At 44.1% G+C, this 22865-nt stretch overlaps 1 protein-coding gene and 1 pseudogene across 2 annotated transcripts in view; one reads left to right on the top strand and one right to left on the bottom strand.

Annotated features, from left to right (window-relative positions):
- The window catches only part of FSTL1 (follistatin like 1), a 55218-nt gene extending 33784 nt beyond the window's left edge, over positions 1-21434 (top strand). The window contains exons 4-11 of one of the 2 annotated variants that reach the window (XM_069472679.1): positions 938-1067; positions 1926-1958; positions 3244-3374; positions 8107-8225; positions 10881-10993; positions 11312-11422; positions 13700-13776; positions 16679-21434. In XM_069472679.1, the coding sequence (XP_069328780.1) occupies positions 938-1067; positions 1926-1958; positions 3244-3374; positions 8107-8225; positions 10881-10993; positions 11312-11422; positions 13700-13776; positions 16679-16723 (759 nt within the window). In that variant the 3' untranslated portion in view covers positions 16724-21434. The remainder of the gene's footprint in view (positions 1-937; positions 1068-1925; positions 1959-3243; positions 3375-8106; positions 8226-10880; positions 10994-11311; positions 11423-13699; positions 13777-16678) is intronic. The other variant, XM_069472680.1, reaches the window with a different exon arrangement.
- Positions 9023-10631, bottom strand: LOC138387732 (epithelial cell adhesion molecule pseudogene; annotated as a pseudogene).
- Positions 21435-22865: the final 1431 nt, after the last annotated feature.

Below are 22865 nucleotides of genomic sequence, written 5' to 3'. Positions count from 1 at the left end.
CTCCATAACCTTGTTAGTCTGAGGTAACCGGTGTTAACAGTTTGGCATATATCGTTCCACGTGGTTTTATTTCTATGTTACTATAAACGTAGGGTTCTCCCCTATTTTATACGTGTGCCTTTTTTTCTCTTTTCTGTCAAGCCAACCCACAACCTGGAATCACTGATCTTTCTCTAATTAAATATACCCAACTTAGCCTCCTGGTTAAGGATCCTGACCCTCAGAAAGGAGGCATGCCCTGTCTGCTAATTTGATAGGGCAAGGGAGGTGTCTTAGTCTGTTATGCTGCTGTAATAAAATATCTGAGACTGGGTGATTTGTAAACAATAAAGATTTAATTCTCACAGCTCTGGAGGCTGGGAAGTCCAAGATCAAAGTGATGTCTGGCGAGGGCCTAGAGGAAGCATCTATATCTAAGATGGCGCCTTGAACGCTATATCCTCACGTGGCAGGAGGCAGAAGGGCAAAAGGACCAAATGCCGTGTGAAGCCTCTTTTGTACAGGCCTTAATCACATTCACAAGGGAGAAGCCCTCATGACCCAATCACCTCCTGAAGGCCTCACCTCTTATTACTATTGTGTTGGGGATTAAGTTTCAACATGAATTTTGGAAAGGACACAAACATTCAAACCATAGCAGGGGGTCTATTTCTTCACTGAATAGAAGAGATGACCATGGACTAGATTGGCACAGAGGGCTGTGGGTGACTGGGAGCCAATGGAGTGCCTCCAACATCAAGTGGGGTAGGGCCCAGGGCTTGCTAGGTCAAGCCAGAGCCGAGGCTCCCTGTGCCTGGTGGGCTAGAGGCTCCACCTCTGCTGGTGGGGAGTCCTCTCACAAGATGGCTCTGTGTATGTGTGCCTGTGTGTCTGTGTGCATGCATGTGTGTGTCAGTACCCGTGACTACACAAACATCCCCCTGTGGGTCTGTTTCAGCAATGCAAACCTCACAAGAGGCCTGTGTGTGGCAGTAACGGCAAGACCTACCTCAACCACTGTGAACTGCATCGAGATGCCTGCCTCACTGGATCCAAAATCCAAGTAGATTATGATGGACACTGCAAAGGTAAGGCCGCTGTCACCACTCTGTGGCCACTGTGGGGAGCCAGGAAACAGATCAACGTGGCCTGGCTGACCACATGGCCTCTCCACCATGACCACAGCTGCCCAAAGCTGTGGCGACCACTCACTTGGTTGGAGATGCTTCCTCTCGGCACTCCTGAGCCTGCTGGGTTTGCCCAGGCCTGTGCCCTGGGCTTCCTGCATCAGACCCCCAGAAGGGCTTCCAGCACTGTCTGCAGCTGGATGGTAGATAAGGCGACCATATCAATAATCAGCAACAATAGGAAGTCCTTCAGTGAATTCCATACCTTTTTAGAAAGTAGCTAAACTGTACTTTTCTCATGCTTTCTAATTTGGGTACCTCTCAGCCCTGGTAGAGTTATGTGTCCTCCATTTTGTGCTGAAACCATTGCCATTGGAATAAGAGGGAAGGAGTCCCAAGCTTGTTGCTAATTAGACATCAGCCCCCTGCCAAGCTGCAGCCTGCCCAGCCCCTCTCAGCCTGGTCTTCCTTGGAGAAACAAGAAGCTTTAAGCAGGTGATGGTTTCCACTCCATTCCCTGTCCATAATGTTTCTCTATATGAGTTTTCAAAGTCCCCGTGACCCCTCAACCCAACAGGAGGAGGTATGAGACCAGGAGGGCAACTCAGTGGCCCCAGAATGGTCAAAAAAAGCAGGGGAAAAAAAAAAAAAAGATCACCACACGGGCCCTGGAGGAAGGAAAGGAAGTAAAGATTCAAGACAAAATGATGAAAAGCTTACAAATAGCCCCCTAAGAATGGGGCAATTTTAGTCCTAGAAATACACAGAAATTTTTTTTTCTTTACTTTGGATTACACATTTTCTCCTTTTATCTTGCAGAGAAGAAATCTGTAAGTCCATCTGCCAGCCCAGGTAAGTGCCTATTTTTCCTACAGTGTGCAGCTTAGGGAGGAAATTCTCATAACGGAAATTTTGTGTTCCGCAATCCCTGCCAAGCTCACAAGATTTTCTGTGTGTCGGAACTTGTGACCCAGAACTGATCACTCTTCACAGCTCAGAAAAGCTGCAAAACTACATTTTTTTGGTGCTTGCCAGCTGAAGCGGCTGGTTGGGTCAGAATGTTGGCTGTGTCCTCCCATTTTCGCTGAGCAGTGATTGAACCGCAAGAACAGGAAAGCCACTGAGTCCTTCTTTCACTGCCCTGCATGTCGCGTGACTAGCAGAATCAGAAGACACAACTCTCTTTGAAAGGGGATAATGGGAAATGCCAATAAGACTTCTTATGGGGTTTTCTATTAAGAAGAATTAAAATTTCTTCATGATTTTTAGTTGCAGAACTCTTTAGCATATACTTTGCTTAGATTCATACAATAACCTTGTAAGGTAGAACTTACTGTAATTACCTTATAGATGAGGAAAATGAAGCTCAGAAAAGCTAAGTGCATTTCCACAGATCACACAGCTAGGAGGTGGCAGAGTGGGAGGAATACCCAGATTTTCATTCCCCTGGCCCAGTGCCCAGCATGTGTTGTCTTCCAGGGGTTCCCTTCTGCCAAGCCTTTCTGTCCTCTGCTTCCCCATTCACAGACTCTCAGTCCCCCTGCTGTTTCCACGAGGCTTACAACAGCCGTCCAGAGCAGGGCTTCCACGTGGTCATTCCGTGGCCTCATGTTCTGTTGTTTATAATAAAGGATAATGCAGGTAATGAAATATTTTAAGTAGGAGAGTTTTGATAGACCCAGTTGGTGAGAAAGAGAGAAACTGTAAATGGAGAATCAGAAATCCAGTGACATAAACGATTGTACTGTTTTCATTTATTCATGGATTATTTCAGCTCATCCTTCAGCCAAGAGAGCTGCTCTATTGATTGACTTCTTTCCCCCCTCAGCTTCCTAAAGCTAATGAAAATGTCCTTTATTTTTCTACTCTACTTATCTCTCACCTAAGCAACCAAATCTCTCTGTTTAAATATTCTCAATCTTGATAAATGTTTTAGAGGCGTGACCTTGAGTCCCGAGCTAGACACTTTCCAGCTGCGTACCCTGGACGTGGTAACCCTGTCTCCGTGGGTGCTGAAGATCCAGTGCGATGACATGTGCAGAGCCCCAGGCACTGAGCCCCCGTGAAGTACATGCCAGACGACACGCACCTGCACCTGCTCCCTGCACCTCAGCTGACATTCTCCCCTTTCCCGCAGTCGTTTGCTATCAGTCCAACCGCGATGAGCTCCGGCGTCGCATCATCCAGTGGCTGGAAGCCGAGATCATCCCAGATGGCTGGTTCTCTAAAGGCAGCAACTACAGTGAAATCCTAGACAAGTACTTTAAGGTAATCCAGAGAAAAGGAAGCTTGCTCCTCCTAGAGCCTGGTCACATCTTTCCAGGCTACCTGCTTGGAGTCCCTGAGTGTCTCCTTATAGATTGTTCCAGGAAGCTATGAAAGTTGCCTTCTGACCAGCTTGATTGGTGGGAGTCAGTGGCTTTGGGATCCAACACACATGTGCTGCTCCCTCTGGGAAATTAAAGGCACGAAGGTCTTAGAGAGCCTGTCAGTAAAGTAAGGCCTGGCCCTTGCCCTGTCCCACAGGACACCTTTTGGAGCTGGCTGCTGATGCGGGATGCCTTCTGGTCTCACCCAGACCCGGACCACTTCAGCCCTCTTTCCCCCACAGTGTGACATTCCTCTCAGTCGGTAACTTGGCTATCCACAGCCTAGACAGCTCCTTCACCTGAGAAAGATCACTGAACTGGCATTCCTTTGGTCCAGAGAGTCTTCATGAACCTAGATATTATTTTTCTCTTCAAAATTAGCTGAAGAGACAGAGCAGGAGAGGTGCTACTAAAGGAAAATGAAGGAGGAAATGGTGTTTAGCAATGAGTACGGCTGCCATGGCATGTAGATCTTTCAGAGAGCTTGAGAGGTGTTAGAAGCAGCAGTTCAGGGCACTCTTCCAGCTGATTGACAAGAACACAGACACACATAGGTACATCACGCTCAAATAAACATACACTCAGAAGCCCAGAGAAAGAAGACACACACCCACAACATGCCAGACACACATACACCACATACAGAGATGCACACCCTACACTGAGGCGTGTCCTACATGCAGACACACGTTCAGGTACCCACATTCCCACAGAAGCCCCTTCACTGGCACACACAGATCTCTAGGTGGATGCTGCAGAAATGTTTTTCTCTGGACATACACTCCCTCCCGTGTTTCCAGGGCCTGCGGTCCCAGGGCCTAGCCAGCCAGGACTCGGGAGTAACTCCAGGCACCTGAGGGACTTCTTGGCAGCTCTGAGGCCACCCAGTGTGGTCAACACCAGTCTAGTCTGTGGATTCCTCTTTCTGACGTTATAGACCCCACAGATGAAGAAAAACTGCATTGGGTTCCAATGGATATTTGGTCATTTAAGACTTCATTTGTCTTGTTTTTATATAGAGGTTTCTCTCCTCTATGGCAGAGATGAAATCTCTCTGGATTCCAGGTTTTCAAGGTCATACCCAGATGAAAAACCATAGCCCTCTTCACTCTGTCCTCTGTCTCAACCACTCCCACGGTGCAGAGCCCTTGGCCAAAGTGGTTCCTCTTCTACAGAAAAACACATGGTAGTGCTGAGCTAGGAGAGCTGGACAGGAGCAAAACAAAACTGAAAGAAAATGATTGTTCAAAAGCTGAGTGAGAGGCTGGGCGCGGTGGTTCACCCCTGTAATCCTAGCACTCTGGGAGGCTGAGGCGGGAGGATCGTTTGAGCTCAGGAGTTCGAGAACAGCCTGAGCAAGAGCGAGACCCCGTCTCTACTAAAAATAGAAAGAAATTAGCTGGACAACTGAAAAATCTATAGAAAAAATTAGTGGGGCATGGTGGCGCATGCCTGTAGTCCCAGCTACTCAGGAGGCTGAGGCAGTAGGATCGCTTGAGCCCGGGAGTTTGAGGTTGCTGTGAGCTAGGCTGGCACCACGGCACTCTAGCCCGGGCAACATAGTGAGACTCTGTCTCAAAAAAAAAAAAAAAAACGGCTGAGTGAGCAGTACCTGCAGGGCTTGTTGTGAGCGGGGACTTTGCCCTGTGATTACAGCATGGGAGCTGTGGGGCCCAGGACACTTCTTCCAAGGGGCCACTTGGGACCTTGTATCCATTTTTAGGAGCCCTTTGGGGACACCCTGCCTCAGGCATCGCTGACATCTGCTGTTGGATCTGATTCCCGAGTACCTGGGCCACACTCCCCCCAACCCATCTCCACCTCCTCCAGCAGTAACCCGCTCTCGCTGGCTCCCTTCTGAACATTGCAAGGCCCCTTGAGAAAGTAGCTTTTCTCTGGGGCCTGCTCACTCCCAGCTCAGCGAGCTTGATCGTGACTGACAAACACAAGGCTCGCTCTTCCCAGATGCTCTGGCACTGTCTTCCAGGAGAAAACGGGTTTAACTTTCTACTTGTCAATGATTATCAGAGTCCTACATGGCACTCTCTTCAAAGGGAGACTTCCTCCCTTTAGGTCAGCAGCTGCCTGTTGGTGAGAGATGTGATATCTCAAAGAGACTGTTTCTGAACCAGTGAGTCACTATCCAGCTCAGCCAGCATTTCTTACATCAAAATTAGTCAAAAACTAAATTTAATCAGAATTTAGATACAGCCAAAATCTGACTTTCACCTACTGAGTCAGTCACCATTTCTTAATTGAAAGCATAACAGAATGAAGAGGGGAAGACCCAGGTAGAAAGAGCCTTCCGGGACTGTGTTGCGCACACACACATGGCTACAGGTGGCAGATACCTGGTGGCCAGGACTGACCCTGGAACCAGCCTTGGCATCATGTCCCCTGTCGCCCCTGCTGCTGTACAGACATCTTCCTGCCTTTCCTCAACCCTACAGTTATATAGAAGAAAAGTGTTGTTATCTCAAATACAGGTTGTACATCCTTAACCCAAAAATTCAAAATCCAAAATACTCTAACATCTGAAATTTTTTGAGTGCCAGTGAGATGCCACAAGTGAAAGATTCCACACCTGACCTCATGTGACAGGTCACAGTCAAAGTCATAACTTTGTTTCATGCACAAAATCATTAAAAATATTGTATAAAATTACCTTCAAGCTAGGTATGTAAGGTATGTATGAAACATAAATGAATTTTGTGTTTAGACTTGGGTCCTATTCCAAAGGTATTTCATTATGCATTTGCAAATATTTCAAAATCCAAAATCTGACACGCTCCTGATCCCAAGCATTTCAGATCAGTGACACTCAGCCTGTATAGAGACAGGAAATGCAGGCATTAAGAGACACTGTGCCAGTGTAACTGGTTGGCTGAACAGAGGCTGAATGAGTTAGGCTGGTTTGTGATGCCAGATCATGACCCCACAGGGAGACACTCCACCCTACCCCAGACACTCCAAGCTGTTTCTGGGTACCTGAATTCTGTGGATTCCACATACAAATCTGGCTGGGGGAGACCCAACTGGGCCCTAATGAGATGAGAATGCAGGTAGGGTGGACCTCTCTGCAGCTTCAGGCCTGGATTGTGGTCCCACTGAATTTGAAGTGTGTGCACAGCATTGCCTTTTGAGAGCTACCTGGAATGTAGTTTCCAGGTTCGGGGTGCCCACTGGGACCCTCCAGCACTGGGTCTGCAGCCAGTGCTGGACCATTCCCCTCTCTGCACTCACTCTGTTCTCGGGCCCTCATGATGTTGGGGTCTCTGAGTGTTGCTCCTGTCTGCCCAGTTCATGGAACATTTGGACTCAGAAAGTCTTGTGCTACTAAGAATAGCCCCTGGCCAAGCATATTTAATTATTTTCTATTAATTAATCAAGACCTCACTAGGTCAACACTTAGGGAAGTTTCCTCTGAGTGAATGTTCAGTGAATAAAGAACATCTGAGACCTGTTCCTAGGAATTAGGACAAGAATAAATAGGTACTGAGCAAGGGCCTAATAGTTGCCATATATATACCTGTCATTATACATGCCATGGAAAGATTTACAACTTTGGAGTCCAACACATGTGACACGTGGTTGTCATGAAAGGAAAGTGTAGCTACATCCTTCCCTTCTACCCGGAAACCTGGAGAGACTTTTCTTCCAGAATCCTTTGCACCATCTGGGGAGCCCCTTGAAAGTAACGTGGGGATGCTGATCATTTCCCAGGGCGGCAGTATGAGGCAGCCCAGGGAAAGAATTTGGGGAGGAAAATTGCCCTTGGAACTCGTTAGGAAATATCCAACTTGGAATTTGCCTCCTGCAGCTGGGGCCTGGGCATCTTGAATGGTCCCCAGTGGCTGAGGTCTCGGTTTAGCATCTTTCCGTAGAGATAACAATGCCCGAGCTCACCACATCATCGCCTCGTGCTGGCGGGATGTCAGCTGGGTCATCACAGCCTGTGCTGGGCAGTCTGTGTCCTGTGCACATGTCTGCAGTGGGGCCCACAGCGCAGGGCAGAGAGGTGGGGGGCTCTGCCCCACCCCTGCCTGCAGCTTGGTTTGGGGCCTTTGCCTGTGAGTTCTCACTGATGTGGTCAGTTACAGGCACCAATGTGAAAGTTAAGCACTGAGAACAGGGCTGAGAGGCAGGAAATCAAGCAGCAACCTATGATCTTGTGACCCCAAAGTGAGCTTGAAGGTTGCCTGCATTGCTGTTCCCGAGCAGCTTATGAGAAACACACATTCTGGGCCCCACTGCAGAGATTCTGATTTGTAGCTTGCAACTCTAGACTCGTTACCTGTTCATCAGGGTTTGAGAACATGGTGTGGTGGCTGTTATGAACCCAAGAGTAAAGTCAAAAATGTCTGCAGGACACTGTCAGAGATGGGGCTACTCTTAGGCACCCCAGGCTGCTGGGGCAGCTCAGGCCTCTATTCAGGCTGCCCTCCTGAGCAGAATCTGGATATGAAAGGCTCTTGGTGGCCTTTGTTGCTGTAGCTGTCTGAGGCCAGGCCCGGAAAGGGTTGAAACTTGCAAGAACAAGATGAACCAGAGATGAGTCAGGCCAAGGGGAGCAATGATGGAACTGGGGTTCTACAAAACATTCCTAAAAGATCTCTTTATGCTCTTTCTAGAACTTTGATAATGGTGACTCTCGCTTGGACTCCAGTGAATTCCTGAAATTTGTGGAGCAGAATGAAACTGCCATCAACATCACCACCTATGCAGACCAGGAGAACAACAAGCTGCTTAGGTGAGGGGAGTGAGGGGTCAGGGAGTGGTCCACGAGGGGAACGCTGCCTAGGAGAGGGGGTCTGAACCCCTTCCTACCTGCAGAAGAGCCACCAATGCCAATGTGACGTAAACAAGCAAGATGGGAATTCTGCCCTATTCTATAAACATTATGAATATATTGAGTCCCACTGATATCTGATCAAACAGTTATTGTTTTGGGTCAGAGCTTGCAAGGAATAGAGGAACATAATTTTAAAATAAGTGTCAAGGTCATATCAGAGCAAGGTTATTTCTGAATGTTGTGAGTCATATTTTACTAATTAATTTTCTGAAGGAATTACATTAATCTATTATTTTACTGTAGTTTTAAAATAGCTTTAGTTCTGATTTTTTTTCAGTTTAAAATGTTTTATTTCATAGTTCATAAAAAAAGTTTATATGTACAAGACTCAAAGTAAATAGAAAAGGCAGCTTTCAATCACAAAGGAGACAGCAGTCATTCAAACTCTACTGTGGAAGCGTATTTAATGTACACTCTTCAATGTTACACATTAAGTAATTTTAACTATGCAGTCCAAGTTCTGGGTTTTCCATTAGATCTGCATATTTAAGACACTTGTGGTCAAATTTTAAGATTGGTAAAGCCAATTTGTGCTGCTTATGTTTTGAGTACAGATGTCACTATTACAAATATATGATGCTAACTAACAAAACAGTAATCCTCAAAGATCTTCTCGTTGTCCTATGCTCATACCTTTGTAATCTGAGTCCGTTTGCTAATTTCCCTTCTTGTAGTTAGTCTTCAAATTACAGTAGTTATGCATTGAGTCCTCTATACATCTTACCCACCTCCTTTGTCTCAGCCTCTTCATACTTTGCCATTCTCTTCTTTCTGGAAATAACCAGCACAACAATTCCAGCAATAATTGCTATTGTCACAACCACTAGGGCAACAATAACACCAGCCTTTAGATCCTGCATTGAGACTTCAAGTGCCTTTTCATCAACGTAGTAAATTAAAGTTTGACCAGGATCCAGATCTAGTTGTTCCCCATTTACTCTCAGGCCCATTTTCTTAGAAGAATGGAACAAGGATTAAACCTTGAACACCTTTTTCAAGATGATAAGCCACATCAGCTACATCCACATCATTCTGAGTTTTCTGAGAAGAATTGTGTATCAAATCAATAGTGATAATATTATTCTCATACAGAATATTTGTGATAAATTTTGGATCCAGCTGACAACGAGTTGTGATCACTTCCTGAAGCTCAGTCTGCAAACTTGGAACATCATCAGGTTTTTCTCTTGCTTTGTGTTTTAGTTCAGTGATGACCCAGAAGGTCCTCACTCGTTCGGAGCAGGTGATTTCGGTGTCTTTGTTGGTTCTTCTGACCCCAGCAGTGTTCACACACCAGCATGTGGCAGCGCCTTTGCACTGCTTGGCTTTAAGGAGCCACCTGCTCATCACGGCCGAGGTCATAAAGCCCATCATTGTTCTGCAGAGCCCCCTCAGGTTTGGCTCTTCTCCCAGACTCTGAGCCAGTCACCTCTGCCTTCATCACCAAACATTTGGTAGCCAGTTTTGAGCAAATGACGGTATTTTGTGAACCAATTGAAGTACACTGGCACTGACCATTTTCATTCACAGAGCAGTCTGGCCAGCTTGTAGTTTTCACAGAGACATTCTCTGCCTGCCGGAGCTTGGAAATTAGTTCTGATTTTAAAATAATCAGTGCTATTTCATGTAGATTATCCTAATTGTTACAAATGTATGTCCCTCTCCTTTTCTGGTATTGTTCCAGAATAAATATTAATAAAAAATATTTTGGTGTGGTTCCGGTACACCAGTAAGAATTAAAAATAGGAAAAGCACCTCTTGTATTCAAAATAAGTACAAAGCACAGCTTCTAGAAAGATTCTTCCTTAATAATAGTCCATGGCCTTAAAGTATAGTATCTGTAATTCCTTCATATTTTGATAACCTGAAATTAGATAATATTTTACAATTTCAACATTTGATCCTCATAATATGCCAGTGGAGGAAGGCTTCTTGTCCTTTTATGGATGGGAAAACAGGCTCAGAAAGGTTGACTAACTAACTCAAGCCCATGTGGACAGTAAGTGATTGAGCCAGGGCTCAAATCCAGACCACGGGGAGAGTGATGGACCTGAGGTTCTATAAAGCTTTTCTCAAAATCTCTTTCTAGGATGGTGATAGTGGCGATTCTTGTCTGAACACCATATTCTTTCAAAGCCCATATTCCTTTCATATCATCTGTCATATCTCTTCTGTTTTGATTTTCCTTATTTGGTTGACTTGACACTTATACCATAGGGAAAGGCAATTGCTAGTGAAAGGTGTGCAGGTACGAAAACATTTGTCAATCAAGGTAGACAAAACCATTCCTGAAACATCAGTCATCTTACGAGGAACATTTGAACAACTTGAGTGATCTGATGTCCAGGGTAACAAACTAAAGGTTGGATGCTTATGTAAGTCAGGGTGGATAATGGTTGTAGCAGGTCAGTGTAGAGAGAAACTTTTTTATTAATACCCATCTTCTTGGCGGCCTGTGGAGGCCCCAAGTATATGTGATCCTGATGCCTACTTCCTTTCTTCCGGAGTGAAGCTGAGGTCTTGCTGACACATTTCTCCTGCGTTTTGTTTCAGAGGACTCTGTGTTGATGCTCTCATTGAATTGTCTGATGAAAATGCTGACTGGAAACTCAGCTTCCAAGAGTTTCTCAAGTGCCTCAACCCATCTTTCAACCCTCCTGAGAAGAGTATGCCTTACCTAAGAACTAGAGCGTTGTATGGGATGGAGGCATTTGGTGGGGAGAGAGAGAAGATTGGTGGAACTCTCTAGAGCTAGCTGAGAAAATCCCCTTCCATGATTCTAGATTGGGCCCCAGCCCATCATCCCCTTGGTGAAGTTGGAGCCCCAAAGTCTTTAAGTTGATGGTGGCGTTTTTCTCAGATTCAGTGCCTCCAAGGGACAGGCAGGTCTTGTCTGGGAAAAGGGTAACGTGTGCAGAGTGTAGCAAAGACGGCCTGTTCTCTCCACACAACTAAACTGTTGCCCTTCATTTCTGGCCCAACAGAGTGTGCCCTGGAGGACGAAACGTACGCAGATGGGGCTGAGACCGAGGTGGACTGTAATCGCTGTGTCTGTGCCTGTGGAAACTGGGTCTGTACAGCCATGACCTGTGACGGTGAGCTGTGCCCCAGGTGGAAAGAAGGAACAGCAAAGAGACAGCTTCATGAGATGAGCATGAGAGAAATCGGGGTGGGGATGATGGAGAAGAGGGCAGTGGCTGGGAGCAAGGAACCCGGGGAGCAAGTGACAGACCCAAGCTTGTAAGGTCGAGCTCCTAGTAGGCAGCTTTGGGGGCAAAGCACTTACCCCATATGCATTAAATTTGGACATCACTCCAGAGGCTTTGAATAAGACAGTACCAAACCTAGGGCAAGAGTAAATGCTGATGTGAGATTGGAATAACAATAATGAAAGCAAATACTTATTCAGTGAAAACCATGTGCCAGGTATTTTTCTAAGTACTTTACAGATTAACCCATTTAATCCTATGACATCTTAGGAAATACTATAAGTAAAAGACTCTGGTGGTTGGAAGACAAAATGACTCTTCTTGCCCTACCCAGCAGAAAAAGAAAAAAATGTTTGTAGACCCTCCTTTCAACTAAAAGAATTGGGCAATCATTAAAAAAAAAGAGAGAGAAAGAGCAAGAAAGTTGAGGAAGTTGAGATATGGGCAGGGTGGGCTGGAGAGACGGAAATGTCAGAGAGTTTGGGGGCCTATGCGAGGCTACAGGGTGTGTTGGAACCACGAGCTTCCCATCAGGGTCCGCGGCTACGGTGATGCCAAAGATCAAGAGGGACTCAAATCAAAGCCAAGTGCTAGCAAATAGCCAGGGACCCTTCAGATTGGAGGCAAGACAGAGAAGGGTGTTGAAGCCAGGTCTGGAATGGTGTGTCACATTGGGTTTGGGAAGAAAGGTCAGTTGGAACTAAACCCAAAATTATGCCAGATGGGGTGAACCTACAGTTATATTTTAAGAAGTTTACTGAGTCAAGAAAGAGCAGGCTGGTACCTAGGATCATGTTCAGGATGATCAGGTAAAATAGTAACCAGGAGACAGAGGTCAAAGACCTAGGAAAAGGTTCTTCTAGACAAGGAGCCCAGGAGTATAAATGGAACCCAGCACTATCCAAGGGATCACTGGTCTCCCACTGTCCAGGGCCAAGTCTGTTTTCAGTGTGGGAAGGCAGGAAGGCATCCTAACTCTAGGGACAGGTGAAAGAGGCTGTCTTGTTCTGGCTCTGAAAAGGTAGCCCTCCATTTGTAAGACACAGGCAGTCAGTGTGCACCGGCTTACAGAACCATAGCGTGATCATCTGGATAATAATCCCCATCACATGCATCAGACAAAACTCAAGTTATCACCCCTATGGGATGTTGCCTGTTTCCACAGCCACACAGCTATGGACTGCTGGTCTTCCCTACCTGGCTGGCCAGGTCCAAAGCTCTGTGTGGGTATAAAGAGCAATCCAGATGGCGGTGCCCCAGGGGCTGAGCACATCTCAGTATATAGGCCACGGATCTGAGAGGATATAGTAAAAACAGCATTCCAAGGCATTTTCAGGTTAGAACCTGAAAGTTAGTAGTCTGGTCTTAGATCACAAATCTCAATGGGACAAACAAGAATGGGGCATCAAGATGTGAAGCCAGGGGGAGCCAGAGCCAAGGGAAACTGCCGTGAGGGGCAGGTTAATGCCAGGGTCTAGAAGACATGTCCTAGCAGTGTTTCCTAATGGTAAATGTTATGCTCAGCAAACGAGAGATTCCTGGGCTTCATCCCAAACCTACTGAATCAGAACTTGCAAAAGAGCAGCTTGGGAACCTGTGTAGTTTTTGCTTTTGTTTTGGTTTACCACTGTGCAAGTCCGGGAAACATTGCTAGATGCAGTGGTTGTCAACCCAGGCTGCACATTAGAATCACCTAGAGATACTTTAAAAAAATTACTGGTGTCCAGGTCCCACATCACATTGATTACATTGGAATCTCTGCAGGTGGCACCTAGGCAGTTATATCTTCAAATGTTGTCCAGGACATTTTGAGGCTGAGAACATTGCCTCAGAGGAATTTCCTGAGTCAGGATCCAGGTGTTCACCCCAGCTTTTCCTGCAAGGCCAGCCCCTGGCAGGGATGTGCTGAGCAGTTGAAGGGAACAGCAGGAACAGAAGCCAGGGAAGAGTGGAGCTACAGTGCTGTGTTTACGGTGTTATCTTGGAGGTGTCAGTTACACGGGGACCCCTCATGGCTTCACGCTCAGAGAAGTGTGGGTAATTCACCTCCCCTTCTGTGTGTTAAATGGGAGATGACTTGAGAACCCATAAGGTTGATCTTGGTGGGGTCCCTCACTGGTTTACCATAGCCACCACTGCTCTGATCTTTAGTTCTTCTTGCAGGAAAGAATCAGAAGGGCCCCCAGACCCAGACAGAGGAGGAGATGACCAGATATGTCCAGGAGCTCCAAAAGCACCAGGTGAGTGGCAGCCTCCATGCTGGTTCAGGTACTGCTGCTCCCACCAGGTCCTATACCACTCAAACAGTGCCTCCTGCCCAAGGAGACACACTCTGTTCAATACAGTGGTTTCTGAATGACACCACATCACCTGTACTGTCAAACCATGGTGCCAACAATTCCCTGTGGAGCCTTCACAGCGTCCAATAGGTCCCAGCAGATATAGGTTAAAACTTGGTGAGTGGCTGCATAGGAACCAGCCAGGTGGTGATTTGCAAATGAGGTGGAAGTGGTTAGCAAATGAGCATGCTTTAAAGAAACAGGAGTGTTTAATGCCATGACCAGGGCCCAGACGTAAAGACTATGAGCTCCTTGAGAGCAGGCTCTAAAACTTGCTCACCATGTACCCTCGCATCTAGCAGAGGGCCTGCCTGGTACATAGTCACACTCAGGGAGTGTGAAATTAGTGAATTTGAACCACAGCAGAAAGGATTGAAGTTAAATACCAGTCTGGCTAGAAAATAGCCTGTGATTGACAAAGAGTCTCTTTTCTGGAGACTCAAGAAGATAATAAATAAGCATTCTGTTCAGGTTCCAGTTATTAAGTTGAAGGCCTCCTTGCGGAAGGTGTTCTTAGCAGAATAGTGATCCACTGACATATTATGGAAATGTTGGACTCCTGGGCTTGTCTTCCCACGGGGTTATTGTGTAGTCTTAACAGAAGATATTGCATCTTAACTACCTATCTATAGACCATGCCTAGTAGTGCAAGCCTTTTTTCTGACATGGAAGTTTTTAAGGAATATAATGATCATAAGAACTGCTGAACTATTGAGATGAAATGTTTGACATGAGTAAAAAGAATGATTAATATTAATAGAAAATGCTCATATTTATCGATTGTTCTTTATGTGCACTTTGTTATCGTCACTGATAGTATAGAAATCTCATGTCAATTGTTTAAGCAAAAACAGAAACTTCTAGTCTTTTGCTTTTCCAGATTTCACCAGTTCTGAGTCCTCAAATGAGTTCAACTCCATAAACCAGGGGGAAAAAACTTCATAAGAATTACTGTGATCTAGGATAGAGAAGTTATCCTATAATGGGAAATGAGTTATAATTGGTAACATTTTTAAATGTTTCTTTTATGTGAGTCCTCTCAGAAGCAGATGCTGAGGCACGGACTCGAGTGCAAATAGTTTATTTGGGAGACAACCCTAGGAAACACCGAAAGGGGATTTGGGAAACGAGTCCCGGAAGGGAGGAAGCAGTAAGTGTGTATTCAGGCGTGGTACCACCATGAGCAAGTGGAACTTAATCCTTTTAGGGGACTCTGGGAACAGATGAGCAGGGAGGGAGCTGGGAGTATTTCTACAAAAACTCCCATCACCCAATGCCTGAGCCTGCTACCAGGAAACATTAATTCCCGGCATTTGTGGCCTGCCAGCATTGGACAGAGTGGGCTCTGGCAGCCAGAGTAAGCTCTCAGGCAAAGAGATGCAGGCACTGGCAGTGAGACATCAGTCCAGTGTACATCGAAACATTAAACCCAAGGTGGGGTAAGGATGGAGACCGAGAGTATCTGCAAACAACAGTGCTGTTGTCAGATTTTTTCTATTTTTTTTAATTGAGATATAATTTGTATACCATAAAATTCATGCATTTAAAATGTACAATTCAGTGGTTTTTAGTATATGCATAAGATTTTCAACCATCGCGACTGTCTAATTCTAGAACATTTTCATCATCCTCAAAAGAAATCCCAAACCCGTTAGAAGTCGCTCCCCATTCTCCTCTTTCTCCAGTCCCTGGCAACCTCTGATCTGCTTTCTGACTATGTATTTGCCTATTCTGGACATTTCACATAAACAGAATCATACAACATATGGTCTTTTCTGTCTGACTTCTTCACTTTGCATAATGTTTTCAAGATTCATCCTTGCAGCATGAACTGGGACTTCATTCCTCTTTATGGCTGAACAACATTCCATGATATGGATATACCGTACTTTGGGTATCCATTCATCAGCTGATGGATATTAATATTCAGATTGTTTCAGTTCTTTGGCTCTGATGAATAATGCTGCTATGAACATTCTTGCACAAGTGTTTGTGTGAACATATATTTTCATTTCTCTTGGGTACATACCTACGGGTGGAATTACTGGGTCATATCGTAACTCCACATTTAACCTGTTGCGGTTTCCAAAGTGGCTGCAACCACAGTACATCCTCATCAGCAGAGTTCCAATTTCTTCACATCCTCGCCAACATTTGTTATTATTACTTTTTGTTTTAGCTGTCCTAGTTGGTATGAAGTGCTAGCTCATTGTGGTTTTGATTTGCATTTCCCTAATGATTAATGATGTTGTGTATTTTCTTATGTCCTTATGGGCCATTTGTATATCTTCTTTGGAGAAATGTGCTCAGGAACGGTTGTAAGATGTGGTACTTTATTCCCCTCATTTTGCAGTTGAAGACATTGGGACACAGAAATTTTCATAATGTGCCCAAGGTCCCAGAAAGTCATACAGCCATGATTGAAGCTCAGGCAATCTGCCTGTAGAGCCTGTTGCTCTGAACACTTTTTTGGACTTGTTGGATTCAGAACAGTTTGTAGCACTTCCATTTAGTATCCTTTTCTTCATCCTTATAGTGGGAGTAATAATTTCTGATTTGCTTGTTTCATAGGAGTTCAAATGGAGTCAGTTCTTAATTCAGTAAATAGCTCCTGCATGACCATGTTATGAGTAGGACATGGCTCTTGCTCTCTAGTTGTTCATCCGTCATGGAGGAGCCACACAAATAAACTAAAATTCCACATAAGCATGTGTCTGTCAATGCTGTCAAAGTCTTGAGGACTAGATAAATGCCCATGATTTTGTAATATTTCCATGATGTTATTTTCTCCTGCATCTCAAAGGAAACAGCTGAAAAGACCAAGAGGGTGAGCACCAAAGAGATCTAATGAAGAGGCACGTAAGAACGGTGTCTGGAGTCCAGCACCTTCTCTTCCACTTCAGCGCTGAGTCCAGTATACACGAGTGTCTAATACAATCGCCAAATCACCAGTATTTGCTTGTATAGCAATGAGTTTTATTTTGTTTATTTGTTTTGCAATAAAGGATATGGGGGTGGCTGGCTAGGAGGGGAAGGGCCATAGCCTTCATTCCTAGGAGTGCTTTGAGAGAAACTCTAAACGGTGCTCTGGGGCTGGAGGCAGGTAAGGAAACTGCATCAAGGTTGGAAGAGGAGCAGACCCAGATTTGAACCCCTTTGGAGTCCACTGCAGCTGTCGGCAGGCTGCAGGGAGTGCACACAGTGCCAGAGAGAACTTAGCAGGCTGTCCCTGGATGAGGGGTTTGGGAAGCTCAATGCAAAGGAACACGTTCTGCTTCTGGCCCCTTCCTGTTGCTGTCAGCATGACAGACCTGCAGCATCTGCTTCTCCTCTTGGTCCCAACCACTGCCTCTAAATACACAGCCATCCTACTAGTTACCCAGTGTCCCTCAGACTTGGATGGAGTTTCTGGGAGGGTGCGCCCAAATGATGCAGATACTTGTATACTTTGAGCCCCTTAGAGACCTAACCAAATTTTTAAAATACTTTTTACCAAAGGTGCTATTTCTCTGTAAAACACGTTTTTTTTTTTTTTTGCAAGTTGACTTTATTCTTCAATTATTATCATTATGTTATTGTTGTTTTTTAATATTTTTTCTTGACTAGATATTAAGCTTTTGTAATTATTTTCCAGTAGTCCTACCATTTCAGAGATGGAAGGAGTTTGGGGTTCTTCCTGGTACAGGGACCTATATAACCCAGATGCCCCCCACCCTGCCATACTAGATGCAGCCCAGAGTTGGCCCCCCCAGCTTCCGCAGGGCAGCTGTCTGCCAGCGGAGCAGGGGGTGCCTCAGAAGCAAGGAGAAGTATCTTCATACAAAGCTTTCAAGATCCAAAAGTTAATTTGCTTTTATTTATTCTGAGAAGTTCAGGCAAGTCAGTATTCCAAAGGATGGAGACAAGTGTAGCTAAGCAGGGCTTAAGATATCCCAGCCTACCAATACGTTCATTGATCTACCGCTAACTAGAAGAGTGGCTTTGGCCCTGCCTCCTCCTATTTCTGGGCCTCAGTTTCCTCAGTGAGCTCGTAAGAATGCATTAACCTTTTGATTTGATAAATTATATATTCTGTGGTTCTGGTCATTGGTCCAGAGGGAGACAGATTCCTGTGATTTTCCTTTCTCAGAATAAAGGAAACCTTGTTGTTACAAGAAGAAGACAGCCAAAAACAAAATGACCAAATCCGACCTCAGCCTGAATGACCCTGCAGGTTGTGCTGTGGTATAGAGCCCTCTGGGTAAAGCCTGCCCAGGAAGAGAGTGGAAAGAGCCATCCCACTTTGTCTTCACGTTGGCATTTCATGTTTAATCTCTGGTTGGAAACAGAAAGAGCTTTCCCTTTAGAGATGAGGACAAAAGAAATTTTCAAATTCAAGAGGAGGAAAAATGGGGATTGAATCTTAAAACTGTGATGGGGAGAAGTCAGTTGTTCACAGCCCTGTGTCTTTTGACCTCTGTAATTATTAACCATGCTCAAGATGCATTTGGAATAACAAAGATTAAAATTTTGACATAAGATCTCATTTGCAGAAAGCAGATTAAAGACCATCAGAAGGAAATTATTTAGGTTTTACTGCACAGGCAACTGGGAGAAACATGTGCCCAAAATGGAATGCCTTCTAAATAGTTCTTGTTCTCATTTGAAAGGAGAAAATTCCACTTTGCTTAGCATTTCAAGCTTTTATGTATCATCCCATTTAAAAACTCTCTTTGAACCCCACTTGTGCAGTCTGAAATGCAGCTCCCTGTCCAAGTGCCTTGGAGAACTCACAGCAGCATGCCTTAATCAAAAGTTTTGCCAGCTCTTGGACACTATGGGAGAGGGCAGGAGTACAAGTTTATTTAAAGCAAGAAACCACAGTGTCTCTTCACTAGTCACATTTAGAATAGTGGTTACTATCCAAGACTACTCTACCCTGCAACATTGAATTCCCAAGAGCAAATCCACATTCTTGAGTTCTGCTGCTTCTGTGTAAATAGGGCAGCTGTTGTCTGCACCATAGAATCACATGATCTGAGGACCATTCATGGAAAGCTGCTAAATAGCCTTGTCTGGGGAGTCTTGCGTAGAGCTTTGCATGGAGCAAGAAAACATTAAATCAGGTTCAGTTCCTTCAGCCCTCTAAAAGCATAGGGCTTAGACTGCAAGCTTCCTTGGGCTTTCTGTGTGTGTGAGTGTGTGTGTGTGTGTCTGCTTTTATAAACATTACAGCATCTGTTAAGATCCAGTGTCCATGGAAACCTTCCCACATGCCATGACTTTGGACTCTATCACTGTTTTTAGAAAGCAGGACTCCTCCACCTGCAAATAAGCCCATGTGGACAAGTCTGAATGTCTTTCCTTTACACCTATGTTTTTAAATAGTCAAATTTCAAGAAACACTTTGAACAGGTTTCTGTTGCCTATGTGTTTGTGAAAATGTATTTGTATTTAGTAGGCTTCCATATTGCATTTAACTTGTTTTTGTTACTCTTGATTCTTTTTTTTCCCAGATACTATTGACAAATAAAGAAATTAAAGTAATAGTTTTTGTTGGTTTCCTTTGTCCTAATTGAGGCCAAGTAATATGTTGTGAGAACATTAACTATTTACTTCATAAAAGTGGATTTGAGTTTCAGGAGTCTGAAAAGGGGCTGAAGAGTTTCTCCTAAAAAGTTTTGGGGACTGCAGCTGGGAGGGAAAGTTTCCCCGGGGGCTGGTAGAACAAGCTTCTTTAAAAGGATTGTGGATGGTGGGTCTGGGATAGAGGGTGATGAGAAGCCAGGGAGTGTCTATGTCCATTCAGGCTGCTATAACAAAATACCTTAGATTGGGTAATTATAAACAACAGAAATGTGTTGCCCATAGTTCTGGAAGCTGGGAAGTCTAAGATCAAGGCACCGGCAAATTCCGTGTCTGATGAGGGCTTGCTCTCTGCTTCAAAGATGGAACCTTCTTGCTGTGTCCTCACATGGCAGAAGGGATGAACAAGCGCCCTCCGGCCTCTTCTATAAGGGCACTAGTCCCATTCATGAGGAAGGGTTAAGCTCTCATGACCTAATCATCTCCCAAGTGCCTCACCTCTTAATACCATTGCATTGGGGCTTAGGTTTCAACCTATGAATTGGAGTATGGGGGGACCAAACATTCAGACCATAGCAGGGTGTGTTCCTGTATCGGGAGGAGGTTAAACTAAATACCTCCTAAAGCCTCCATGAGTCTTGAGAGACTGGAATGGCATCCAGTGAGGCTGGCTGCAGGTAAACTTGTGAGAAGCCAAATAAACATAGGAAGGTGGAATAGGGAACATGGAATCTTTGCCAGGGACGGGTTGGATAACCTTAATGGCTTTTCCTCAATACACATTCCATGGAAATAAACATTTCCAAATGGACTGAATTAAGACTCTGTTCTGCTCATCTTGGAGACACATGACAAATACTTGCTTTCCAACTTGCCATTTTTATACCTATCATGCACTCCCTACCTCCTATAATTCTGTTTTCCAAAAGAGCACATTATAATTGATGAAGTTTAAGGTTTCTTCATTTCAGTCATGTGGAAGTCTTGTTTTCCTAAAATAATAGCCAGATCACCTTGACTGGATTTGGGATATTATCCAAATGCTAATCAAATATTAAAAGGCAATCTCTTTGGTGATGTTATTGCTGCAGATTACTGATGTCATATATCACAATTTGAGTCTTCAGATTTTCATTCTCAAAAGGGAATCATTAACCCACATTGAATAGTACCTTGTTAATAACCACTTTTAAATCCTAGCTGCCTTCTCCCAACCTTCCACCATATTCTGGGAGCACTTTTCCTGCTGTTATAGTACATACATATTCAGGAAATGAAACATTAAAATAGCCTAAACAAAGCACAATTTTAGAAGGTAAGTTTCCTTTCATCAAAATTTAATATTATGGATGGTGCAAATAAATATAAATTACTTTGATGAGCTTTATTTTTTAAAACACCTCTATCAAGTTCCCATCAATCCTCTTGAATTATTTCTGAAATAAGGAGAAGGAAGGAGGGCAGAAAAGGAATATGAATGAGTAGGTAGATCTGAGCAGATGCCCTCAGAGCCTTGGAGTAAACCTAGCATGGATGTGGGACATGAAGACAACACACTCAGCTACCGCTGCTGGGGGCTGTTTCATGGTGTGACACACGAAGCAAAATGTTGCTGTCTGAATGGGAGGGTCTTCCTGTCAATAGGAGTTAATTTGTTTCTAATTATTTAACTTTTTCATTGAAAAGGATAATATGTGCACATGGTTGCAAAAATCCAAATTTATCAAAGAAAATACAATGAAAAAATCATCCTCTTAAAGGGTGTGTACACTGATAAATTTATGATTGCCCATAATGCCCTTCAAAGAGGTTGCACCCATATACATTCCCACCAAAAAGACATATGCTGAACATATCTGTTTCCCTACATTTTTGCAAAACACATTGTCTTCAAACTTTCTGAGCTCTGATCAAGGACATATGGTAAGTCCTTGTTGTTTTATTTTTAATTTATTTATTATTCCTTTTGTGAAATTGAGCATCTTACCATGAATTATTGGTTTTTGTCCTTTTCTTTCCTTTGCTCATTTTTTTAATGGTCACTGGCCTTTTTCTTATTGATTTGCAATAGTTCATAAGTATGTCATAAGCCTTTTGCCATGAGTGTGGCAAATATTTTCTCCCAATTTGTTTTCCTCCTTTTGACTTTATCTATGGTATTCTTTTCCTTGTTGAAACTTCACTATTTATATAACCCAAGTTATTCATATTTTCCTTTTTGTCTTTAAGATGAAAGAACTTTTAAATCTGTGCCATTGTTGAAGCTTAAGGACAGAAAACAGCCACAGCAGAACTTTGAGGCCCTCAAGAAAATGCAGGAAAATGTCCACTCAAAGTGAGGACAGAGCATGGTACAATGCAGTCATTGCCAGGGTCAAGGAGCATATAAGATAAATCTAATTTCTAATCAAGGGAATATTCCAGTTGGAATAAGAACAGTACAGAAGAGCATCCAAACTGGACCATGACTGTTTTATGACCCATTCTATTCTATGACTGGCTAAGGGTAATTTCCAGTTCTTTTGCAAGGGAAAAGTGGAGATTAGATCCACACCATTTATGTCCATTTAGCAAACATTCTTTGTGTCTATACTATGTTCTAGGCATTTTCTAAATGCTTGTTTTAAGTGCTTGGACTCATTAGTGACCAGTGAAAAGAGAAAATGATCTCTGCCTTTGTGGAGCTTACATTCAAGCAGGGAGAGATAGACAGCAGACATAATAAGTAAAGCTCACAGTGTGTTGTGTGTTAGAAGGTGGTAAAGACTACATATAGCAAGATGAGGGGGATTGGAAGTGCAAAGGCGAGAGAGCATCTCAGTTTCTCAGATTCAGTTTTAAATAGGGCGGTCAGGATAGGCTGCCTTGAGAAAGTGGACAAAGCCTGGAAGCTGAGGGAGTTAGATTTGTGATGCCCATAAAAGAGCATTCCCGATGAGAAAGCCAGTGCAAGAGTGTCAGGTTGGCTGGGCTGAAGTGAATGAAGGAGAGAGCAGAACATGAAGACAGAGAAGGGACAGGGCAGGGTAAGGGATTGAGGAGTGGGGAAGGTAGATCTTGTGATCCTAGCAGGCCATGTAAGGAATCTGGCTTTTACTCTGAGTCAAAAAGAAGCCTTTATAGATTGTTATTTGAAAATAAGTAGGGTAAACCATAGGTGATCCTTGTTTCTGCATGTGTGCCCAATTAGTCTTAAAAACTCCTTTGATACCCTTTATGACAGCCTGAATTATACCATCCTTCATGCATTGGTGTATATAGCTACCCACCAGGTAGGTCCTTTCAAGATTCTGATACAGAATGAGCAAAACCGGAGGTTGTTTACGATAATTCATGTTTGAAAGAGCTTTAGGTGTGTAAAACAATCTGTTAAAAAGAAATATGGATACATGCTCTGTTAACAGATGAGACCTGGGAAGTCCAAA

Source organism: Eulemur rufifrons, chromosome 7 (assembly GCF_041146395.1).
Source record: "Eulemur rufifrons isolate Redbay chromosome 7, OSU_ERuf_1, whole genome shotgun sequence".
Taxonomy (NCBI): domain Eukaryota; kingdom Metazoa; phylum Chordata; class Mammalia; order Primates; family Lemuridae; genus Eulemur; species Eulemur rufifrons.
The sequence above is the reverse complement of the archived record's forward strand: the minus strand, read 5'-3'. Positions and strand labels throughout refer to the sequence as shown.